Consider the following 24,596-nt stretch of genomic DNA (forward strand, 5'->3'; position numbering starts at 1 on the left):
TTAAGCTGTCCCCAAGCTTTACATACAACCCTGTCTTTGCTATCATGTGACGTGTTGCCGTGCACATCCGGAACCATATGCACATTAGGCTTTGATGCATTTGCACTATCACGCTGCTTCTTGTTTGGGCATGTCTTTGCAATATGCTTGGTGCTACCACAAGTAAAGCATTTCCCCTCGCTCATATATTGCTTTTTCTGCTCCGGAGTGAGACCATAGTCTCTCACTTTGAAGGGACGCTTCTTGATAATGTTATTTTCAGCCTTTGGACCATTTTTATCTTGGTTTTGATCCTTTTTAGGTGGTTGTCCATTATTTTACAGGTTTTGGACAGCCCTCTCTTTGCCTTGAAATGAGGGTTTAGCCTTATTGCATCGACTCAATTTGAGTTCCAATTGCGCGGTGGCAGTGGTGGCTGCGATTAGTTGATGTAAGGTGTGACCAGGATACATTTGTAGTCCCGCTTTGTACACGGGTTGCAATCCTCCCGATTGAAACCTTCTCTTTCTTTCCGCCTCGGTGATATGGATAAATTGAGACACCTCCAAAAGCACTTTCCAAAACTTTTGTACATATGCATCACTGATTTCCCCTCATTTTACTTCACCCAATCCCACTTCATTGTTATCTCATTCAATGCATTTTCCCATGATATGCGTCAAACTTCACAGATTTATCTCCGGCTTGGAAGTCATGAGACTTTGATGCATGTGCCTGCATCTCAACATGTTTTTCCCCATGTTTGTCCATTGGAACAGCCCCTGTGATTGGTATCATTTTAGGACCGAAAGGTGATGCATAAGGCATATATACACGTGCCCTGTAAGCACGAGGCATGGCTGGCCCCTCAACATGCATGTTGGGTGTAGCAATACTGTATTTCTCCCACCAAGACACTGGCTCCAACTACCTGTCCTTGAGCAATGTAGTAGCTCGCCCAAACATATGGCTACCGTTGTGGTAAATGAGAAGCTCATCCTCGAGCTTCCTCATAAGTTGTATATCACCTCCGAGTCCCACCAACTTGGTAATGTACTCGGTCTATCCCGACTGTAGCTCCTCATTGAGGTAGTGCTCCTCATTCCTCCAAAGGGGATGCAAAATGTGAGCAACAACATGGATTGACCTATGAAACCAATCTGAACACCGATTCGAGATATCCTTAATATCTTGAACTCTACATGTCACATACGTAAGAGATCAAGATTAGGAAGCACAAGAAAGTTGCAAGTCTAGATTCTATACATTCATGAAACAACTAATAAAAAGAGAGAGAGAGAGTCAAAGACTAAAGTTAAGGCCCAAGGGTGAGCACGTGTTAGGCGACAAGGTAGTGCAAGCATTGAGAGCTTCACCGATTCTATCCATGAACTCATAAAGCAGCTCAATGGTACTCCACTCCATGTCTGTGAGCCGAAGGACACTATACATGGGCTGAAGTATCTTCACAAGCACCTCTGCATCCTGCCACCAAGTATCTCTAATGACCACTAGTCTCTCCACCACAATAAACATATATGCGAATTGAGTTTTGGAGGGCTATAGAAGCTCAAGATCACTCTTGGCTGTGTACATGCTCAAAAACCTTTGGCCTCTTTGTGACAAAGTTCACCATGCTAGATGTGAAAATGCATGGCTCACCCAATCGAGCTTCCCCACATCCTTAATAATTAAGTCAAGGCTGTGTGTTGCATAAGGTGTCCACATAATCTTGGGGAACTCCTCCTCTAACATCCTGCCCATGGATACACAATTGGACCCATTGTCCGTGATCACCTGCACAATGTCATCAGGGCCAATTTCATTGATTGCCTGCGCATGTGGGACATAATGAACTCCCCTTTAACCACTTTCCGTGCCATCGATGTATCCATGGCACGAATGAACATTGTGCCTTTGCAGGAGTACACAAGAATGTTGTACACATTTCTCTTTTGCACATCTGTCCATCCATCACAAAGCAAAGTATAACCATACTTTGCCCAAGTGGCCTGGAGAGGCTCCATCTCCATCTCCACAGCTAGTTGCTCCTTGCGAAGCTCAGTACTGCACAATGTTTCATAGAAGGGGCCATCCCACTCACACCCAATGTGGGAGATAACTCTCATTGCGTGCTTCCATCGAGTAGTCCTGACAATGTGGAAGGACAATCCACATTGAATAAACAATTTCATCAACTCCCTTGTTGCCTCTTTCATGGCAAACTTTTGCACCCCTGCCTGCCCATGTCCATTCTTGAACACTGGGAAGATTGGTTCGTTTGGCTCGAGGTGCCGAGCGAGAACCACCTGCAACATCACTACTAGTATCTTCCTCTCTGATAGTGGGAGTCCTGTTGGAGACACTTTGATGTGCTTCAAGCTCTCATAGATCGGGGATATCCTCGAGGGGGATACCTAGCTGCTAGGCCTTCCAAGCCTTTAGGCTATCATTGAAACCGATAGGTGACCTGGAACAATTGATCAATGGACAAACACTTCAGATGCCAAACAAAGATGTGAAAACGTAGCGGAAATAACCATAAACAATGCTAAAAGGAACACAACACTGAGCCGGAACGGCCGGCCCCCCGTAGGAACTTCTTTATTCACACAGAAGCTTTTACAAGATACCAAGGTGCGGGTGTGAACAACACCAGATCTTTCCACAAAGCACCAATACAAATCTTGTTCAAATAATCTCTCCGGTGCCAAGATGCAAACACCTCTAAAAGCTGTCCAAAACTGTCACAAAAACAGTCCCCAAATCAGCTTATAAACCATCTATAGATCAGTCCGGTACGGAGCCAAGAGTTGCCCCGAACTCCGCACCAAAAACAGCTCCAAAACTGAGCCTCGAGAACTATCCCGGATTTCTCCAAAACAGTCCCAAATCTCGGTTCCAAGATCGACAAGATGTAAGAGATCTTCTGACACTTGTATTATTGCTATATCCTGTACAACCAGCATAGGTGGGAGATGGAGTGTTTCACAGCTGATGTCCCTACTACACAGTCTGCACAAGGAAAAGAGGGGAAGAGGCTTCGGTACACCTGTACGGCCTGCACGCAAGAGAGGGGGCAGAACTGTATGGTTGCCGTACACTGTACGGCCAGCACAAAAGAAAGAAGAGGTACATGTGCACATATAATGGACGAAATCTTCCTTTCATGAAACTTGTACAAGAAGTTCCTGTCGGACACAAAATTGGCCGGACAGAAATATAAAGATATGTCATGGTCTTCCTATGGAGTGACAGTCCCATAGGTAAGATGCCATCCTGGCCATACACGGGTGGCACCAATAGGCTCCCGTCCATACAGCACGAAGCAAGTCACACACGGGTGGCATGAAACTGGTTCCCATTCATGTGACGCAGCACTGGTCACACACGGGTGGCACTAATTTGGCTCGCGTCCATGTGACACCAAAAGATTGGCCCTTTCACATGGGACACTGGCCTGGCCCCATGTGAACATGGCACAAATCTGGCCGCTCTATGGAGTGATAGTCCCATAGAAGTGGCTCCAGAATTGGAGATGGACCAAATGGTGACATCCCTCCGGGCTTCTAAACAGTTGTCCTCAATTGAAAAGCCTCAAGATATGCCTGCCCACTTTGCATCAATTGGCAAATAATTTTTAAATTTCACAAGGTATCTCCTGGAAAGCTTCCCATGTGGTAACTTTCTCTCCTTGTGAAATACAATCTGCTCTGGCTAAAGGATCTCCTCAAGCTCATCAACTTCTGGTGGATCTTCTGGTGACAGGCTCCTCTGGATGTGGCCCCACATTCCTTCGCAAAAGACTCACATGAAAAGCATTGTGAATCTTCCAATGGCTGGGTAAAGCAAGCCTGAAGGACACTTCATTGATCTTGTCAACCACTTTGAAGGGTCCATAATATCGAGTAGAAAGCTTTGGATATGATCCCTCTCGTCCTGGCCTCTTCCAAAGCCTAGCTTCTCAAATTTCAGCAATACCCAATCACCTTCCTTGACTTGCATGTCCCTTCTATACTTGTTAGCAGCCCTCTTATGCTTGTCTTGTGACCTTGCAATGGCTGTCCGCACCTGAGCAAGGGCTACATCCAAGTCATGCACATACTCATCAGCTGCAAAAATCTCATCCTTTGTACGAAGGATGGGTGGCCAGACCACTCTGCCATAAATAATCTCAAATAGGGCCTTTCCCGTGAAGGCATGAACTGTGTTGTTGTAGGCAAACTCTACAAGAATTCTACAAAAGGTGTTGAGAGACTTTACTATTATATCTCGCATTCAACATATGTTACTGCGTGTCAATCCATTGCTGAGTTAATGACATGGCATGTGAACCATCGTTCAACCGATGGAATGGTGAGGATTCCCGCCGACTCACCGTCTTGGGGCTCACATTGAGGATGGATGGCCAGAGTTCAAAGATGAGCCCCATAATTTACAGTTTGGATTGGGTATAGATGGGTTGAACCCATTTGGATTATTGAGATCTACATCATGGTTCACATGGCCCATTGTCGTTGTGAATTACAATATTCCTCCATGGATATCCATCAAGAAGAGTCATGTGATGCTTGCGCTTCTTGTGTTCGAGAAGCACAAGGTAAAGAATATGGATGTATACCTTGAGCCCATGATTGATGAGCTCGAGCAATCATGGAGAGGCATAAGGGTGTGTGATGTTTCTCGTCCAATTTCATGTTGGAGTGCAATGGTCAAGGGTATCTTGATGTTGACTATGCATGATTTTCTAGGCTATACAAAGTGATCAAGTACATCATACTCATAAATTGATTCTTATCTAAGTATGCACAAATGATTCATTTATAACTCTAATGTATTATAATGTCTATTAACTTTCAATTATTACATGGCATTTTGGTAGGTGAGAAGGAGAGTGGGACAAGAGATGGAGGGTGACTGCCACATAACACTTTAACAAATCCAACATGGCTGAATTTGCCTTCACTTTGGCCATCCGTTTGGGGGTGGTAAGCTGATGAAAACTCAAGCTTAGTGTCCATGTTATTAAATAAAGCCCTCCAAAAGAGGCTCGTAGTACTGGGATCTCCATCCCCAATGATGGACTTTGGCATACCATGATGCTTGAATATGTGAGCAAGAAAAAGCTTCACCATATGATCAACTTTAATGGTTTTCTTGACAGGCAAGAAGTGAGCTTGCTTGCTAAACCTGTCCACAATGGTCCAAATAGCATCATTCCCATGCTGGGATCTAGGTAAATCCATAATGAAGTCCATAGTAATGCTTTCCCATGGCTGCGAGGGAATAGGCAATGGCTGAAGCAGACCTGGAGGCTTTTGCCTATCAAATTTCACCTTTTGGCAAGTAAGACATGCGCGTACATATGCCTCAATGTCTTTACGCATGCTTGGCCAAAAGAAATATCTCTCAATCATGCGTGTAGTAGGCATGATACCTCTATGGCCAGCAAAAGGTGGAGCGTGACATTTCTCCATAACCTTTGGACACATATCCTTCACCACACATAAGCAGTTATCCTTCATAAGATAACCCTCTTTGATCACATAAGAGGCATGTGAGTGACCAGCCATCAAATCAGTCCATATATGGCAAAAATCAGCATCCAAATGATACAAATCTCGCATGGCAGATAAGTCCCCATGAGAGGCCACTGAAACTGCAGTCACATATGCCTCCTGGACAATGCATCTGCCACTACATTCTTCTTTCCCGGAGTATGTACAATCTGAAAATGAAACATGGAAAGAAAGTTTGCCATTCTCATCTGCTTCTCTCCGAAAGCTTTGTTTGAGATAGAAAATATCTCAAGCTTTGATGATTTGTCTTGACTACAAATTCAGCTCCAAGAAGATAATGTTTCCATATCTTTAAGGCATGAATTACAGCCAAGAGCTCTTTTCATAGATGTCCATATGAAGCTCGGCATCATGCAATCGACGGCTCTCATATGCAACTGCATGACGACCTTGATTTAGGACAGCCCCTATACAATTCCAACATGCATCACATTCCACCGTGAATGGCTTTTGCAAGTCGAGAACAATCAAGACGGATCCACATACGATAGCATTCTTGAGTTGCAAAAAGGCATCTTGTTCCTTTGAGGTCCATTTAAAAGTGGCTTTCTTCTTCGGACATGTAAAGGCGTGGCAATCATAGCAAAATACCTTATGAAGCGACATAACCCCAGGAAGCTACGTACCTCATGTACATTTTGCAACTCTGGCCAATTTCGAATGGTTTCAATCTTGGCAGGATCCATTCTTACACCATCCTTGGATACAATGTGGCCCAAATAGTGTCTCTCTAAAAGAAAGAACTCACTTCTCTTGGCATTAATGAAGAGTTTATGCTTCTGCAACTTTTCAAACAATATAGCCAAATGAGTCCTATGCTGTTGCTCATTCTTGGAGAAAACCAAGATGTCATCAAAGAATACACTTGTGAATTTTCGATGGGGTCGGAATATCCTCCATCATACGATTGAATGTGGCTGGGGCATTGGTGAGACCAAAAGGTATTAACAAAAACTCATACAATCCAAAAGCTGTCCTGAATGCAGTTTTGTGGACATCCTCTGGCACCACTCGCATCTGGTGATAACCATACTTCAAATCAATACGGCGGAAACAAGCCGAGCCATCAAGCTTATCAAAAATGTCATCAATGTGTGGGATTGGAAATCTGTTCTTGATGGTGAGCTTATTTAGAGCTCTATAATCCACACATGCGGAATGACCCATCTTTCTTTTGTACAAGAAGCACAGGAGAGAAAAAAGGTGAGGAACTTGGTTGAACCAAACCTTTCTCCAAAAGCTCATTAACCTGCTTCATAAACTCTTCTTGTTGTGTACTCACAGGATATGCGGATTTGTTAGGTGGAGAACTACCTGGCACAAGATCTATGCGATGATCCTCGGGTCTTTGAGGAGGTAGTTCACCTGGCAATGCATCAGCAAAACAATCTTTGTATGCATGCAGAAAATTCAGCCTGTCCTGAGTCAAAACATCCTCATTTTCATGACTTGGTTCAATGTTATCACGAACAAAAACCAAGTACGCTGAAAGACTCTTTTTCATTGCTTTATTAATCTGGATGTGAGATACAACTGGGATAGAATCCCCTTCCTTGCCAGCATCAATAACATGCATGCGGCCTCTATGCATAAAGGAAATTATGTTTGTCTTGTACTCTTTGCGGGGCTCAAGCCTATGATGCCATGGCTTGCCAAGCAATACATCACATCCATTAAGTGGGGCAACCAAGAAATGCTCATGATCAAGATAACCCTGAATATGTATGCGCAACTTCCCAATAAGTGGGGTAACCTGCACCTCTTTACCAACAAAAGTAGCTTTTGCTTCTATTTGAGGCTCCATGTGTTGGTCATGTCCACTTCCGGCTAGTTCAGGTGTGAACCGAGCTTACTCACGGGCACTTTTTCCCTGGACACAGGTTTTTTCCCCGTGTGAACACACTTATGTGTGTTGGGCACTTAGCCCTAGGTCTTTTAGTACTCACTTGTACTTTCATTTCATATCATTATTGAGTACATCTTTTCCAGCACTCACGTTTCTCTGTGCTTGAGGTTTTGTGTGTGTGTGTGTGTGTGTGCATGCTAGCTTCCCTCCTACCCAACATTGGTATCAGAGCCTGGTTAGGGTTAGGGTTTACCCACCTGTTGCCCTTCAGCCTTGTGCTTCAGCCTATTGCACACTTTACACGCCACACTCTCTTATTAAAAAAAAAAAACAATCGTTTTTTCTCTCCCCTACTGTTGGCGACCTGTACTGCCCATACCTGCTGCAACAGTCCGTCTGTATGCTGCTCACGACCTACCGCCTGTACCGCTGTGCTGCTGTACGACGCCTGTCAGATCTGTGTTGTGCGCCGCCTCTACCGTCGCCCTCACAGCCGTTCGCCGCCTCCAGATCCGAGTTCGCCGCGCCAGATGTGCCTTCGCTGCCTTTTGCCGCCTCCAGTTTTGAGTTCACTGCCCTGCATGTAAGTTCGTTGCCTCTTAGACCTGTGCACTGCTGCCTCTGTCGTTGCCCTCACAGGCAGCCGCCGCCTTTGCCTGCGCTGTCGTACGACGGTACGCTTGCCTCAGATCTGTGCCGCCGTGCTCCGCTCCTGTGCTGCCCGTATTGTTGCTCGTTGTAGCTGCCTGACTGTACCAACCCAACATTGGTAGTTGTGGTGAGCACTGACAACATACAAAATTTGGGGCATTTGAAATTTTTCAAAAATTTCAGCCCACATAAATTTGCAGATTTACAGGTTTGTGGGATTTGGCATTGAAATTGCCCATTTTGCCTGTTGAAATTTGGGGCTTTTCACTATTGAGCCTGCAATTGCAACATGGGCACACATTGGCATTGATTTCAGCAGATTTGGTGCATAATTGCACTAGAAATTTGGGGATTTTGCAGAAATTGGCACTATTTGCAAGCATTTTGGGTATTACAGGCACATTTGCTTGGCATTGGGGCATTTCTCCCAATTTTTGGGGGCATTACAGCATTTGGTACCGGTGACAATCACATTAGCAGATTTACAGGTGTAGATCTGGTTCAGATTTGGTCTAATTGGCTACCTAAAAATTAGGGCTTTTCCACATTGAACCCAGTTTTGGAGCATTCGACCAATTTACCTTTGATTTGCTAGGATTTGAGCACTTGCAGCTTTTACAGGTGTCAGCTGAACGTGTTTTTCACGGCACATGTATACATTTGTGGTTTGTTGCAGTATATGTATGCCATTGTGGACACTTTGAGAGATTTGCATCATTGTGGAGTACACTTGCAGATTTGGGACATGCATATGTATTTCTCGTAGTGAAGGAGTTCCCTTTCAGTCCATTGATTATCCTGCTATTTATCTCCCGCATTCTTACGGTTTTGTTGGGCATTGCCTACTCGTGGTGACTTGTGATAGATTTGCCGTGTTATCATGGCCAACAGTAATAATGACCTCTTTGGAATGCTATCTCAAGAGGACAAGCTCAATGGGGATAACTACTCTATGTGGGCTTATATGATGCGTCATGTTTTGGTTGCCAAGAATGTATGGCTGTATGTGGATGGCACTGAGGAGGGTCCTCTTGCACCTGCTCCATCGGAAGGTGAAGTGATTCCCGCTTACCCTCCTGCAGGTCCACCTCCTCGTCTTCTTCCTCCTACTTAGCAGCAGCGTACTTGGGATACTCAGGCCCATGCTTTGATCATTCTGCACATTCGTTCCTACACCACTGCAAAGGGTACTCGGGATACCTTGGCGGCGTTGTATTCAGGTTGCAATGAGGCTCGCGTAGCATACCTTCGGGGCAAGCTTGAGACTGAGTGCAAGCTTGAAGGTGACTCTATCGATCAATACCTTACGCATGTGAAAGACCTACGAAAGCATCATTAACATTGATGAGGTCTTGACAGATGGCCATCTTGTTCAGACAGTTTTGCGTAATTTGCCCGACTCTTATCAAACATTTGGCACCACTTTGCGGTTGTTGGCTGGCAATGCACCTAATGCGGTCACTTTTGACAACTTTGTGACTCTCTTGCTCAGTGAAGAGCAATCTCGTTCCAACTTGAACAGCATGATGTCTGCTGAGTCAGCAGTGGCTGCTCCCTTTCGTGGGAATAGATCTGGGTCTAAACCTAGCCCATCGGATCCTCCCAAGACAGAGGACAAGCCTGAAAAGAAAAAGCGCTGTAATTATTGCAAGAAAACAGGACACCCCATAGAGGAATGCAAGAAGCGCATTGAGAGTGAAAAAAAGAAGGTAGCATCTTCTTTCACAGGTGCAGATCAGGCCAATTTGGCTACACGTGTCAGCCTTGACCCTTACATCTTAATCGCCTGCAGAGATGTCTTCTGATGCCATTGCTTTTGATGACTATGCTCTATAGTCTGTACTCCATGGTATGCATTGTTTGGCAGATGCATTTCAGGGAGGGATTTTACTTGCCCACATGCAGTTGGTGATGCCTCATGGTGTAACTTCGTTGAACACAATGCTAATCAATACACTTAAATACACTAAGATTTGATGGACACTTGCTCAAAATATAAGAAGTAAATTGCTGAATTGACAAGAGACACACAATGAGCCGGAACGGCCGACCCCTCCCTCAAATAAAGTATATTGATCTTGGGAGAATCAAGTACATAGTGTCATGGGCATTTTTGACCAGATTTCCATACCAATGCATATGAATACAGTATTGCAAACAAGTGGTTGTCGATGTAGACTTGCAACCCACACTACCCTCTTAAGTGCCCATGTTCCCTACCATCTGCTCTCTATTGTTCTACCAACACATGGTAGCAACAATCTGCAAGAGAGCACTTAGGACAAGAGAACACTACACAGGGTATGTGATCTTGTAATCCAGTTCCTCCCTCCTGCTACTTGCTCCCATATTTAAGCATAAAAGCTTACCAATAGCAAGTAGAGTCGATGACAGCGGAAGTCTTTGCGATGGAAGTCCTTGGAGTGTTGAGATCTTTGATTTGTCACCTTTCTTTGCGACAAAAGTCTTCAAGAGGATGACGGGAACCTTGGGAAAGCTTCCCCTATGGTTCAACTTGAGAAAGGAAGGCTGAAATTAGGGTTTTCAGCAAAAAGACCAGAAATTACAGTAATAAAGAGAGCTATTTTGCTGAATTTCAGTCATTGGGAGTGAGTAGGAGAGTGATTAGCACTTGGAAACACTCTTAGAAGCTTGGAAAACACCCTAGCAAGTTGGGTATGGCTATGGAGAGCTTGGAAATGGAGAGAAATGGTGGAAAAACATAGTTTTCAGCCTCCAAAAATCTTCATGAAGAGAAAACACGAATTTTCTCTTAATAAGTAATTGAATTGGGGTCCAGTCAGGTGAAGGGACATGGGGAGATGCCCATTTATGAGTAAAAGGGGAGGATCAGGTCATGGACATTGAGTCTTGTCCGCCTCGAGACCTCAGTGAGTGTGAACTTGAAAGCGGTCATAATTTATAAGTGACTTTTGGGCGCCCAAACTTTAATGAAGTGGGAACGCACTCACTTATAAATATTGGCTAAGTCCTAAGGGTTATTTGAGCCTAGATTGGGTAATACTTACCACCTGTTCACATGCCACACAACCATGTCAGCAGACAGTTTCACACGCACGGTTCACGGGCGGGCATCCCCTAGCCCGGAACTACACATAGGTCATGCAGGCATGAAAACAGCATGCAATTTCGTTTGCAGGCAAGCACATAAAGATGCTATGCAATGCAGCATTGGTATGGACAATTCCTTGTTCATGAGACTATACCAAAATAGCCAAATGGTGACACATGGTCACTTATGCTTGTTGACCCTTATGCTGGTCTATGCTAGACTCTTTCTCTTATGTGATGTCTACTGGAGATGCCTTTTATGCTGTTTTCCCTTGCAACGGGATTGTTTCTACAATGTTGACATTGTCACTTTCTCACATGTGAGTTTTACTGGGAGTGCCTTTTACACACTTGGCCAGTGTTGGCTTGCCATCATGGTTTTGACATGTCACATGTATATTATTCATTGTGGGATTATGCATCTTTACACTTGCCATACATGCCACTGATCATGGCATCGCTGAGAGTTTACCTATCCTCTCATAGCATTGGTTGATGCCCGCCTCGAGCCCCCACTTTTTCTCCCCATTTTCAGCTTCTCCCATTGCTGAATTTTTACTTTTATCAGCCCTAACATTGCTGATTTTTCCTCATCGGATCCTCCATTGATGAGTTTCACTCTTGTAGCTTACATTGCATGTCTCACAGGCAATACTTCTGGATCCTGTTGCCTTTACACATGCGTATATCTGCTATCTCTTCTACGGTGGGACCAACAAGCTTCCGTCCTCCATAAAACAGGAAGCAAGTCACACATGGGTGGCACGAAACTGGTTCCCGTTCATGTGACGCAACACTGGTCACACACGTGTGGCAGTAATCTGGCTCCTGTCGATGTGACACCAAAAGACTAGCCCTTTGACATGGGACACTGGCCTGGCCCCATGTGAACATGGCACAAATCTGGCTGCTCTATGGAGTGACAGTCCCATAGAAGTGGCTCCTGGACCAAATGGTGACAGGTGCAGCCCCCATCTTTGTCTGCACAACTCGTGTGGCACTGATGGCTTACTTCTAATCATGCGTGAGATCATCATCACTAGTGGCCTCTCCATCGGCTTCCATTCATCATATATATCCTCCGTGTCTATCTTAGCTGGTTGCTCCCTCCGTCTCCTCTTGTGGTATAAACTAGGACCCTAGATGTGAGCTCCATATAGTAGTGCAGGTGTGTCAAATAGCCAAAGCTTTGTCCTCGGCTCCTGAAACTGTATATATGAGCATTGCCTCTCAAGTGAGCCTAAGGCTGCATGGTCGTGCATCAATCCGGTTTCGGCTGCCATCTACATAGAGAAACACGGTCCAGTAAAAGTGATCCTAAGGTATACATAAGAGGTCACATGCTCCAGTGGCTCCCCACTATATGTAAACTGTTGTGCAGATCTGCGTATCCATTGCGAGGAGGTGTTAAAGATGCCAACCTTGTTCTTCCCAAGGTTTATGGTGAGGTCCCAATTCTCGCGAAAGACCTGCAATGCATCCAATTGTCTCTGCAGCCCTCTGGTGAGTCAGAAATGAGGACAATGTCATCTGCATACAATAGAATAGGTATCAAAACTTCTGCCAAAGTGCTCTTGGACCTTCATGTCTGTTTATGTAGTTAGACACATCATCAATGTAGAGCCCAAATAGAGTAGGAGATAAGGGACAGCCGTGTTTCACCCCGGTAGTGCTATTTATTTCCTCGAATTTCCCTACTGGGGCCCACACTCTGCCAATGATAAGACTCATAGAGTGTGAAGATCCCCCAAAGCATCTCTGTCGGTACTCCCATGTCTTGCAGTCTCCTCATCAATGACAGACTCATAGAGAGAGAGAGAAAGAAAGAAAGAAAGATATATTAAGCGTCTACTAAAGACCCAATGGGCCTATGAGACCAAAGTGATACAATAATGTCCATGGCATATCTCATCATGGAATGGAAAATAAAAGAGAAAGAGAAGGTGATACAAAACTGTCCATGGAAACTCATCATGGAAATACTTAGAACATAGAAACATGAGAGCACCATCAGCTCTGGGTAGATGGTATACCACTCTCCAAAATATCAAGCATGGGGCTAAAGAGTATGGCCGAGAGGTGTCTCTCAGCTATGTCACGTGGAAATGTAGCTCGATGGCGGTGGAGCATGTCTTGGATCTGGAGCTGATGAGGTGATCGTGGTCAACGGGGGGGGCCGAGGGCGTCGGGCATGCTGGAGTGCGGAGGCTCGGTCCGAGGTAACTCCTCTCGGGTGAGGTAGGTCCGGAGGAGCTCGTGGAGGGTCCACACGATCCACTATATCGGTGTCCTCCACCTCCTGGGTCTGGAAGAAACTAGTGATGGTTGGCTGGCGAGGGAGGGGGCGGGGTGGCTGGGGCCGAAGCTCTCTTAAGAAGGTGTCCTAGTGTCTGCGGAGCTCAAGCAGGAAGAGGCCTAGGCAACGTTGGTCCTGGAAGTCAATGATCCGGGAGAGTGGACCAAATCCCTGACGAAATAGATAGTGAAACCTCCCGCGGATCTCATAGTATACTGGGCAGCGGCATATGTAATGCTCCTCCGTCTCAACCTCTGTGTGGCATAATCGGCAGATCCTCTCCTCTCTGGGTCTCCGTATGAGCTTCCCGGTTGTGAAGATGCGCTCAGCTCTACCTGTCTCCACTTCGAGGCGATGGGATGAAACCCGTATCTGGCCAATCGCAATCCGCATGGCATGGAACATGTGAACACTCAAGTAGCCCGGCTGCCGGATGAATCCATCCTTAGTCAGTGTGAGGAAGTGATCTCTGTAGAAGTGCATCTTGTTGGGAGCTCCGAAGGTGTGATCCATGTGCAATTGGTGTAGAGGTTGAGAAGATCTAACCGGATATCCTGGTTATTATCCTCGTGAGAGAGCTGGAGAAAAGGAGAGTCCAAACTGCACTGAAGGGGGGGGTAGGCGGTCCATGCAGAGCCCATATACTGAGAACCGAGTGGAAACTAGGGCATACCATACTCCAAAGTGGCCCTCAAGTGCTAGCTGTCTTGAGGACTCCAGGGCAAGCCTCGGGTACCTGTGGGGATCCATGTGACTGATGCGATGGAGGTATGTGACTGTCTGGAAGAGTGCAGCCACTACCATCGGGGCTGCAGCAAACTCTGCCTGGATAATCTAGTGTGGGAGTGATGGTTTGCTGCGGATCATACGGGAGAACATCATGACCTGGGGCCTCTCAACTTGCTGCCACTCCTCATCGGATAAATCTGGCCCCGAGAAGGCTGCTCCATACATCAAGGCTAGTGTGACGAGGGTGTCAAAAAGCCAGCCCTTCGTCCTTGGCCCCTGGAAATGTGCCTGGAAGCACTACCACTCAAGTAAGCTCAAGGTTGCATAACCCCGTGTCACTCTGGCATGTGTTGCGGGAAGCGTAGTGAAGCATGGGCCACTAAAAGTGACACCAAGGTAGACATAGGATGAGACAATCTCCACAACATCCCCTCTATATGTGAAGCTCAATCTGGATGTGAAGGGGCAAGAGGTATTGAAGACCATTACCTTGGTTTTACCAAGGTTAACAGAGAGGTCCCGTTGAGTGCAAGAGAGATTTTATCAAGGTCTACAAAAGATCTGAAAGGTCTTTAGACCAAAAAGATGCCACATCTGATCCGTGAGTAAACTGGATGTCAAGACAACATGAAAAAGGAAAAACTAGCTGCCAAAAGAAAACAGGGCCAAGGTGCTACATAGGCACTGTGTGTGCATAGGGAGTAGGCAGCAAAGAAACCCTCATGTGTTGTGTTGCTGAAGAATGTCCCGGATCTGAAGCTGGTGGATGGAGGGTCTGGATCTTTGAGGACGAGAGCGTCTGGCTCTCTGAAGGACCTGTACTTTTTCTTGGAGGATTCCGAGCATGGAGAGAGTGAGCAAAGAGAAGGACAGAGAGAGAGAGAGAGAGACACAGAGAGAGAGAGAGAGAGAGAGAGAGAGAGAGAGAGAGAGAGAGAGAGAGAGAGCCCAATTCCTTATATGAAAATATATCCCCTTGCAAGTTTGCTCTCTTGAGACATTTTCTTCACACTCTAACTGGTTCATGTAACATGGTCAGGGATCTGGGAAGTGAGTGGGAGGCAACAAGGCTTGAAGCTTTACGATGGATTTCTGTTCTTTTGGAGAGGCACAGGACAGAGGTCTCTCTCTCTCTCTCTCTCTCTCTCTCTCTCTCTCTCCGCCCCTAGATGGGCGTGTGCTTGTGTTTCTATCCTCCTCTTTCTCTTCTTCCTTGTTTCTCACCCTACAGCTCTGAAAAATGAAAGGGAAAACAGTTCTTTGACTTCAATTTTGCCAATGGTATGATCTGCTGCTAAGATGTGCTTCTCTAGATTTGTGATCTGTCTTGAACAGTTTGTTCTTGTTTACTACTGTTTAGCTCGTATGTAGCTTGGCTTTTGACGAGGAAAGAAAAGCTATTTTTTTGCCAATCTGTGAGGTTGTTGCTTTCTTGATGCTGCTTTACATTAAACAATTGACTAGGGTCAGCGGGCTCTAGTCTGGGTTTGAACCTTGGCACCTGCTTAAATACAATCTCTCTCACTCTCTCACACACAAACACCCCCCCCCCCCCCCCCCCCCCCCAAAAGAAAAAAAAAAAGAAGTAAACAGTAAAAACGTTTTGATTTGTGTGCATGGGCTGTGTGTGTGTGTGAGAGAGAGAGAGAGAGAGAGAGAGAGAGAGAGTTTTAAATATCTTCAAATGACCCAATGGGTCTATGAGATCAAAAGTGATATCATAGTGTCCATGTAATCTCATCATGGTTCAAAAGAAAACAAAGACGAGAGCTATGAGCTGGGAATGTCAAATCCAAGCCAAACGATACAAAATGGGATCATGAGAGAGAGAGAGAGAGAGAGAGAGCACGCCTGCGACCCTGCTTGCGTGCGACGCTGCTCACTTGCGCTTCTGCTCGCCTTTGTCTCTGTTCACCTGCAACCTGCTCGCCTTCGTCTCTGCGATCTGCTCGTCTGTTCAATGTGCGACTTGCTTGTCTCCTCATTTAAGACTTGCGACCTGCTCTTTGCATCTTCGGTCTTGTTTCTCGCGACCTGTTCGTTTGCTTCCTGTGCTTTGTGTCTGCTTCTTGTATCCTGTTGATTTCTGCCTTGTGTTTCTCCTCCTTGTACATCACCTTCTCAGTGTGTGTGTGTGTGTGTGTGTGCGCGAGAGAGAGAGAGAGAGAGAGAGAGAGAGAGAGAGAGAGAGAGAGAGAGAGAGACCAAAACGCGGATCGATCTATGAAGGTGCTGATTTAGGATTTGCAGCTACTGATTTAGGGTTTGCGGCTGCTGAATTAGGGTTTGCAGGTGCTGAATTAGGGTTTTCAGGTGCTGAATTAGGGTTTGAGAGAACGGGTTTTCTTTGCTTTTGTACATGGATTTGGATGACCCGGCTGCTGCTGTTGGTGGCATGGCTGCCAATAGCCTTAACATGGATCTTATTGAGGAGATGATCGAGAAGGATGCAAGGATATCGTTGATGGGCAGTTGCCCGTGGAAGATGAGCATGATGCTCCTTTACATGATGCCCAGCACATGGATGTACATGTGGATGTTCAGAATGAGGTTGAGCAGCCATGGGTGGAAGTATGTGGTAAAAAGACACGATTTGTTGCCCCGCGGGAGGATTTCTCAGATGCTGTTTGGCGGGGGCCTTTGCGTACTCATTAGGGGCCCTTACATACATATGCTCGTCGCCCTTTGGGTTCAGGTGCCCAGCAACAGACCAGGATTGAGAGGCCGGGAGGCCAACTTTCTCAGGGTACAGGGGCTCTTGGGGTGGATAGAGTAGAACGCTATCCTATTAGAAGTCGCCTAACAAAAGAAGCATAACAACAATTGCCTCTTGTGTTTGGTTCGAAGGGTGAGGTCATCTCGCCATGGGATGGTCATTACCCTTCGGCATGTGCTCGGGAACTCCAAGGGCAGTCTGAGATCACAAATACCATGTCTAAAAATGCAATGCTTTAAAAAGTTTGTGATTTGGCAGATTGTCCTGGGCCTAGTACACGGCCTTGTTGATTCCTTTTCTGGGAAGGCTTATGAAAATTGTACAATGGAATGTAAAGGGTATTTCTTCGCGCCAAAAGCAGTTCAGGCTTTGGCGTACAGCTTTTTGTCATGGTTGGGATGTTTTGTGTGCAGTTGAACATAGGCAAAGCCTATGTATATAAGGGGTTTCATGTTTTCTACAGCGGACATCCTGCGTCGCAGTTAGGTGTTATGTTTGCTGTTCGTTTGCAGTTTCAGCCTTCTCTTGTGATTCAAGATGTTCATGGAAGATTTCTAGTGATACAGATTATTTGGGATGATACGCCTTTATGGTTGTTAGGGGTGTATGCTCCAAATAATGCTCGTGCACACCGTTTGCTGTGGAATGACTTGTGTGCTCTTTCAATCTCTCATCCTGGCTTTTTGATGGAAGACTTTAATATGTGTGTCTCTAGGGAGCAAGCCACATCGCCTCATTCTGTAATGGATGGCCCGGAGAGAATGGCGTGGGAAGCTTTTGCAACAAGGTCGCTAAAACAAGACATGTGGTCTTGGTTGCATCCAGATGAAAGGGGTTACACTTATGCCTCACAACAGTTTCGGGGCACTTATGCTAGATTGGATAGGATGTATATTTTACATCAAGATCTCTTTTTGCCAGAGGTTCTTACTATGATGGTTGATCAGCAACAACAGGTTTTCTCGAATCATCGGCCGCTTGTGTTTGAAATGGTCTATCATCCTGTGGATGCATATAAAGGCTTGTTGGGACGTTTGCCTTTGCGCTTAAATCACACTTTTTTGGAGCATGAAGTTTTTGATGTTTATATGCGTCAGTTGATACGACATTTCTCCAAAAGAGTGTCCATGGCTGATTATCATGCTTGGCCAGTGTTCCTTACCAACACTCGGAAATTATCGCGGCATTATGGTCTTGCTAATGCCTCTATACAAAAACAGCATGTGGCTCTTCTTGAGTCGCTTTTAAAGGGCTTGCAGGTGTTCATGTTTACTGACTCTGGATGCTGAAGTTGTGGATGCCATAGAATGGCTGAAAAAGGAGCTATCTAGGGTACAGGAAGCACAATATGTTCGCTTTAAACTACTTGCACGTCTTGATGCTTTGCGGGATGCTAACTGTCAATCTCATCGCTTCTATGATAAGTTGCATCAAAAACATATGCGTGAGAATATTGTTAGGCTAATGGATGCCCAAGGCAACCTTGTTACTCAACCTTCTGAGGTTATTCAGCATTGCATCAGGTTTTATGAAGATTTGCTTGCCCCTCGAGAGGATGTCTCGCCGGCTGTCTTGGCTACAAGGGAGTCATTGTTTTCTGAAGTACGATATCAAGTTGACCCTGATGTGGCGGTTCAGCTTGATGCTCCTGTTACTCAAGGGAAGTGGAAGCTGTTCTCTCCAAACTTTCCATGGGAAAGAGCCCTGGTTGGGATGGTTTGACAAATGAGTTTTTCCGAAAATATGCTGATCAGCTTGCAGAGCCTTTGACGCTTATTTGTCAAAGGGTTTGGGATGAGGGATATATGCCTGCCGATTGGAAGTTGGGCATACTTCGTTTGTTGCCCAAAGTCCCTTCGCCTACTTCTTTGGCTCAATGGCGCCCAATCTTACTTATGGGTATTATGTATAAAATCTTTACAAAGATTTTTGCCAATCGCTTGCAGAAGGTGCTTCCTACTCTTATTCATCCATATCAATATGGATTTGTGCATGGCAGGAATATTTTGCATAATATTCTTAATGTTCAAATTGAAGTGGATTATGCCAAGGCAAAGAAGAAAGAGATTGTGATGGTGCAGTTGGATCTTGAAAAAGCTTTTGATCATGTCAGCTGGTCTTTCCTTTCTCAGTTAATGACAGCCATGGGCTTTGGTCCCAAAATGGCTAATTTGGTGCATTTACTTGGCTCTGGCTCTCTCACGCGGATTATGCTCAATGGAGGACTTTCGGATGGTATTTCTCTCACCTGTTCTCTCCGGCAGGGCTGTCCTCTTAGCCCTCTTTTCTTTGCCATTGCCACTCATCCTATGTTATCTCGCCTAGATGCTATGGCATCGCATGGTGAAGTGGTTGGTTTGCATCTACCTCATGGCAAGCAATTGGTTGCTCAAGCCCTTGCGGATGACACTTTTATGTTTCTCAAGGCCGAAAAAGCCAATATAGATCAAGCAATGGAAGCTTGGAATAATTTTGCATTGGCTTCTAGGCTGAAAATAAATTCAACAAAATCAGCCCTCATTGTATGCACGGAATTTGATCTTGAGGCATTAGGGTGGCAAGGCCGTGTGGTGCATACAGGAGACATTGTTCGTCATCTTGGGTATCCGGTGGGTGTGGATGTGGACCCCCAAGCGCTTCTTGCTTGGATTTCTGCTCGGATCTCGGATAAATTTGTGTATTGGAAAGCTCAAGGGTGGCCTATGCACGTGAGGGTTAAGGTAGCTCAGGTTATTATGCTTAGCATGATTTCCTATTTTTCGCCTTCGCTACCTTGGACGCACAAATCTCTTCTCCGTTTGGTTGCTCCCATTCGGTTTATGCTGTGGAAGAGGCAAGGAAATATTATGGGTCAAACATGGATAGCTTGGAATCACATTACGACGCCCAAAAGAATGGGTGGGGCTGCTTTACTGGATGTCCGCTTGCATATGGTGGCGCGTAGGTGGGCGCTTTTTCAGGATATGTGTTCGCAGGAGCAGCCTTGGGTATTTATGGCTCGTGACTTGATTGAGTTGGAGGGATTGTCACATGGACGGACAGAGGGATTGTCACATGGACGGACACGTGTGCAGGCTTCATGGTGGGACATTGTGAATGCGGCTCATCCTGTCCGTATTCGCTCATCCCACATTTTATCGCATATTCTCCTTTCTTGGCATGAAGTTCTACTATTGGTTCGGTGGGATCCTGGTCATGAAAGACTACTTTTGAACTCTTTGCAGTTCAAAACATTTGTGGAGTCGCGTGTCATTGTTTGGCCAGACACGCATACGACTCAACCGCATGGTCACGTTAGGCTTGGTTAGAATCCGAGATGCTGTGATACCTGGTCGTGACAGGCCATATTCGTTTCGTCGTATTCGGCAGCACTTTAGGGTTCCTCGGACATTTCAACCACTATGGGTTGACATCATGCATGCAGTTGAGCCTTTTACTCCATTGCCTCGGCCATCTGCAGATCAACCTTGGCTTGATTGGGCACTATGCAAATCTGGTGACTTGATATCACTTTCAGCTAACCAGGTCTATCATAAGCTCGTATCAGAGAAAGATTGGGTTTCAACCAAGGCCAATAAGGTGTGGGGATTGCACAAGTCTAAATCATGGTGGCAGAAAACTCTTATGCGTGGTTGGCAGTCTAAACTCCCTTACCAAGGTAAGGTTTTCATTTGGAGGATGTTGGTGGGAGGGTTACCTACACGGGATCAGCTCAGCCGTCGTAAAATTACATTGGCCTCTTGCTTCTTTTGCACGACATGCATTGAAACAGTTATGCATCTGTTCATGAGTTGTCCAGTGGCCCGTCAGATTTGGTCTTTTGTCTCTCGCGTTTGGGAGGCAATAGAGAGGTCTACTGTTTCGGCTCATCAGTGGATATTTGGGATTTGTCCTCAAGTCATTACTTCGGATAGTCACCTTGTGATATTCCATTTCCTTAGATGGACAGGACTTTGGCATATTTGGACTACACGGAATGGGTTCATCTTTGATTCCTTGTCAGGAATACATGGGCACATTCTACGTATCCGCGGTTTGCTGCTTTGACAGTTTTCTTCTCTTCTCTCAGCTCAGCTACTGGATGCAGATGTTATTTCGTTATGGTCTACGGCGGCTCGGCTGGCTCATCTTTGATGCTTTTATCTGGGATGCTTATTGGGCTAGGAGGCTTTCTTATTAGTGTAGAGGTTTGCATGGTCATGATCCTTTAGGGGATCTTTTGTGGGGTTTTTTTTTGGGGGGGCCGTAGGTTCTGTCTGAGCCATGTGGCTGATGTACATTTTTATATATAATATAAAACACCATTTCACGAAAAAAAGAGAGAGAGAGAGAGCTCAACGCTTTTCTATTCACAACAGGTTCTGTCTTACCTCGACTCAATATTCCCCCCTTTGCTTCAGTCCTTGGCAGACTCCGCAGATGAGGTATCTTTCCACATGTAATGCTGGTCCAGAGTTTAAAAAGAAAAAATAATAACTGAACTCTTTGCACTGGTCACAAATGGATACTAATGTAGCAGTTTGTCAGTTATTTTTGGGCACACGTTTGTAGGCTTATTTAGTAATTCATTTGTGTGATTGACAGGTTGTGTTATTGGTGCTTGACATTCATGCTTGCATTGCGAGGGAGAAGCAACATTTTCGTCCGTTGATGGTCTTCCTTGTTCATCGATTTCGAACTGATCATGCACTTCTTGAAAAGTAAGCCTTTTGCGAAGCCTGGTTTTGTCACTTGCAATGTAGGCAACCTATTTGGTCAATGGCAGAGGGTCGGATTGAGGGGCAGATGAATGCGATATTATATTGTTTGATGGTGGTCTTTTGGAACAAACAAGGTGGCATGCAAGAAGCTTGACTCTTGTGGTAAAGCTGTCAGCGTGGAACCATGCTCTTTTTCTTTCCCCCCCTCCACCTTCCTCTCTGCTCCCCCCCCCTTCCTCTTCCGGCAAAGGAATGATGTTCAAGTCGAAGGAAAAGGGAACTGTAGCTTGTGTGAATCTTGAATTAAGCATGCTCTGCCTCATACTGGCTTGAGGCTTTAATGCCATTATTCTGTGTTCCCAGAAACTTAGGTCCATGATATTTGGATGCTTAGAAGCACTTGTAAACCTAGTCTGATGACTAAATAGTTTTTGAAATGGCAATGAACATCAGTTTTCAAGTAATTTGATGTTATCACCAAGGGCTAAAAAAAAAGGATGCCTCTTAATCTTAGGAGTCCACAAGAGCTACTGCATGAATCAGTTGTCCTGCAATTTTGAAAGTTCTGCACGTTAAAATTGTCACATGCTAATCATAGACCGCTGTAATGAGTGCTCTAGTTAGGACATGTACTTATCGGATAGACTGCTGTAGCAACATCGTTAGCCCAATACCATTGAGAATTATTTCTGTGAGCATATATCTGGCTGCTTCAACCAAATTTTGAATTCTCTTATTTGCCACATGATTGTGCTAAGGTGTGTTAAGCAGTGGAAAACTGTCATCTCATGCCTTGCTGGATGCAAAAAACAACAGATTGATTGCTTTTAAATTCTGTCCCTCTGTTAGTACCTTGAATTTGTTGCAAGACTATTATTTTGCTTTACTCTTACATCTTGAATTTTCAAAGGTGTTTAATCTCCTTTTAGGAAAGAATCCAAAGGAACTTTCAATGAAGGTGAGAACATACTTTGGACCACCTAAACTGGTTCATGTACAAGAACAGTGTTCAGGAAGGCAATTCATACCTCCGGAACAGTAAACATGCCATAGGTTCTATCCCAAACCACCCCCAGGCCTGCGTCATGCCTCCAGAGGTCTAGATTGTCTTAGCCAGTCATGCCTGATAGTAAGAGCCTGCGTCCCATACCACATCTCCACACCCGGAGGGTGTCCTCATCCAGTGGACTGCTTTTGGCCTACAGTTTCCACTTCCTTGGCAAGTGTCCTGGCAAGTGCAGTCATTTCCCCAATATTGTGCTCCAGAAAAGATCCTTCTTTTAGTCAAAAGGAAAACGTCTGCATGATGTAGACTAAAACCCTCTGCAGAGGCTGAGGCAATACAAAATACCCCTCATGAGAGCGGAAAACAAGTGGGGGCCTCCCTCTCTGGCTGGGTGGCCGCTCTTTGAGGGAGAATACAACGGTGGTGGGGGTTAAAAAAGCCACAATGGGGGCTTGTTATGCCAGATTGGTCTGTCCCCCAACCAACCCCCCCCCCCCCCCCCCCCCCCCCGAAAAAAAAAAAGGGCTTGTACCCCATATGTGCAAGAAGGCTGCATGATGAGGTGCTCCCATCTTCCCCGCAGGGTGTGGATGATGCCTGTCCAAATGAAGAAGCGGATCGTCTCTGCGGGCTGTGACGGATTTATCGATGGAATCCTTGCATTTGGCCTGCTTGATGTGCCAGACAGAATGCTGCTGATGAGCTCCCATCTCTGGCTCACTCTGGTCTCTGGGTCCGCTGGAATTGGGACTGAAGAGGCTGGAATAGCCGAGATCCGAAAGTGTGTGAGCTGCAGGGCGAGAACTGTGCCTTCCTCCTCATAGAGTAGAACCACAGTCACCTCCATGGCCTGAGCAATTGCACCCCATGTAACAAAGCAAAGAGTGCTGGGCTTGGATGCGAACGGTCTGAGAATCCTCCACCAAATCTGCTAGGCCTTAGGGCAATCCCAAAGGCAATGTCGTTGGCTCTCTAGTGGAGCATCGGCTGCACACTGGTGGGCGTCTCGTGATGGTGAACCATGTGCCCACCGCAAGGCTCCCTAGATGCCCTTTTATAAACTCAACATTGGCTAATATTTGCATTTATTCTTATTCTTAGGCTTTTGTGCAATTTAGCCTACTTGTCTTCTTTTAGCCTGTTTCAAGGCCTCCTAGACCTCATCCTTACTAGCCCTAGCTATTGCTCTAGGATTCATGTAGCCTGGCGAAGCCTTAGCCCACGCTGCTGGTTAGGACTAAAAACTGGGTTACCTTTGAGTTTTGACCTTTATCTTGGGTAAGCTTCTCCTCCTAACCTTAGGTCATCCAACTCGAGGTCAGCATTGTACCAGGCCCCTTCTTTTAGATTCATGTCCTCACGAGTCATCATCATAGGAAATAATTTTCACAAAGACATTGCTTCATTGCCAATTATTCACCACAGCATCCACTAATTCCACTAGTCGTCAATGTAATGTGTTTTTGGTTGGTTTGAGAGTTGTGGATCATGTATAATCGAATCCCCAAGGTCCCTTTCCAGAGCGAGCTGAAGCTTTCACCATAGCCAACCTGTTGTGCCCCCCCCCCCCCCCCTCTCTTCCCTGCTGCGTGCACCCCTCCCCCCCCCACAGCCTGTGCACCCCCCCTGCCGTCGCCAGCCCTCCTGCTTCAGCCCAAGCTCGAACCTGCCCACTGCACCTTCCTGCATCCAGCACACCGCCCGCCTGCCTGCCCCCAGCGCACCCCTCCTTCCAGCCCGCCTTTTTCGCCCACCTTTGCCTGTTCCCTGCCTTTTCCGCCCACCTTCGCCCGTTCCCAGCCTGGAGTCCAATGGTAGCACGGCTTTGACCTAGCATCCGACCCCATGGCAGGTGTCTCGGGCTTCCCCGTTACAATCTTCTTTCCTGGCCTCAAGGAGGAGTACCTTCCCCTACTCCCAGTAATTGGTAGAGTACTTGGACCCTTCATTAATATATTATGAGTACCATTCAAGTTGTGCAATCTCTCTCTCATACTGAGCTCTATTGCCTCTCTCTCTCCC

General features: G+C 45.9%; 1 protein-coding gene across 10 annotated transcripts in view; it reads left to right on the forward strand.

The window, feature by feature from the left end:
- LOC147609083 (protein VAC14 homolog) overlaps positions 1 to 24,596 on the forward strand; it is a 110,399-nt gene that overhangs the window by 69,760 nt on the left and 16,043 nt on the right. For all 10 annotated transcript variants that reach the window (XR_015264300.1, XR_015264301.1, XM_086788119.1 and 7 more), the window contains exons 12-14: positions 15,192 to 15,273; positions 21,227 to 21,292; positions 21,453 to 21,568. Coding sequence is in view for 8 of the 10 variants with exons in the window: in XM_086788119.1 (XP_086644245.1) it covers positions 15,192 to 15,273; positions 21,227 to 21,292; positions 21,453 to 21,568 (264 nt within the window). In the remaining 2 variants the exon portion in view is untranslated. The remainder of the gene's footprint in view (positions 1 to 15,191; positions 15,274 to 21,226; positions 21,293 to 21,452; positions 21,569 to 24,596) is intronic.

The sequence above is a fragment of the Cibotium barometz genome, chromosome 52 (genome assembly GCF_041138505.1).
Source record: "Cibotium barometz isolate CiBa-2024 chromosome 52, ASM4113850v1, whole genome shotgun sequence".
NCBI lineage: Eukaryota > Viridiplantae > Streptophyta > Polypodiopsida > Cyatheales > Cibotiaceae > Cibotium > Cibotium barometz.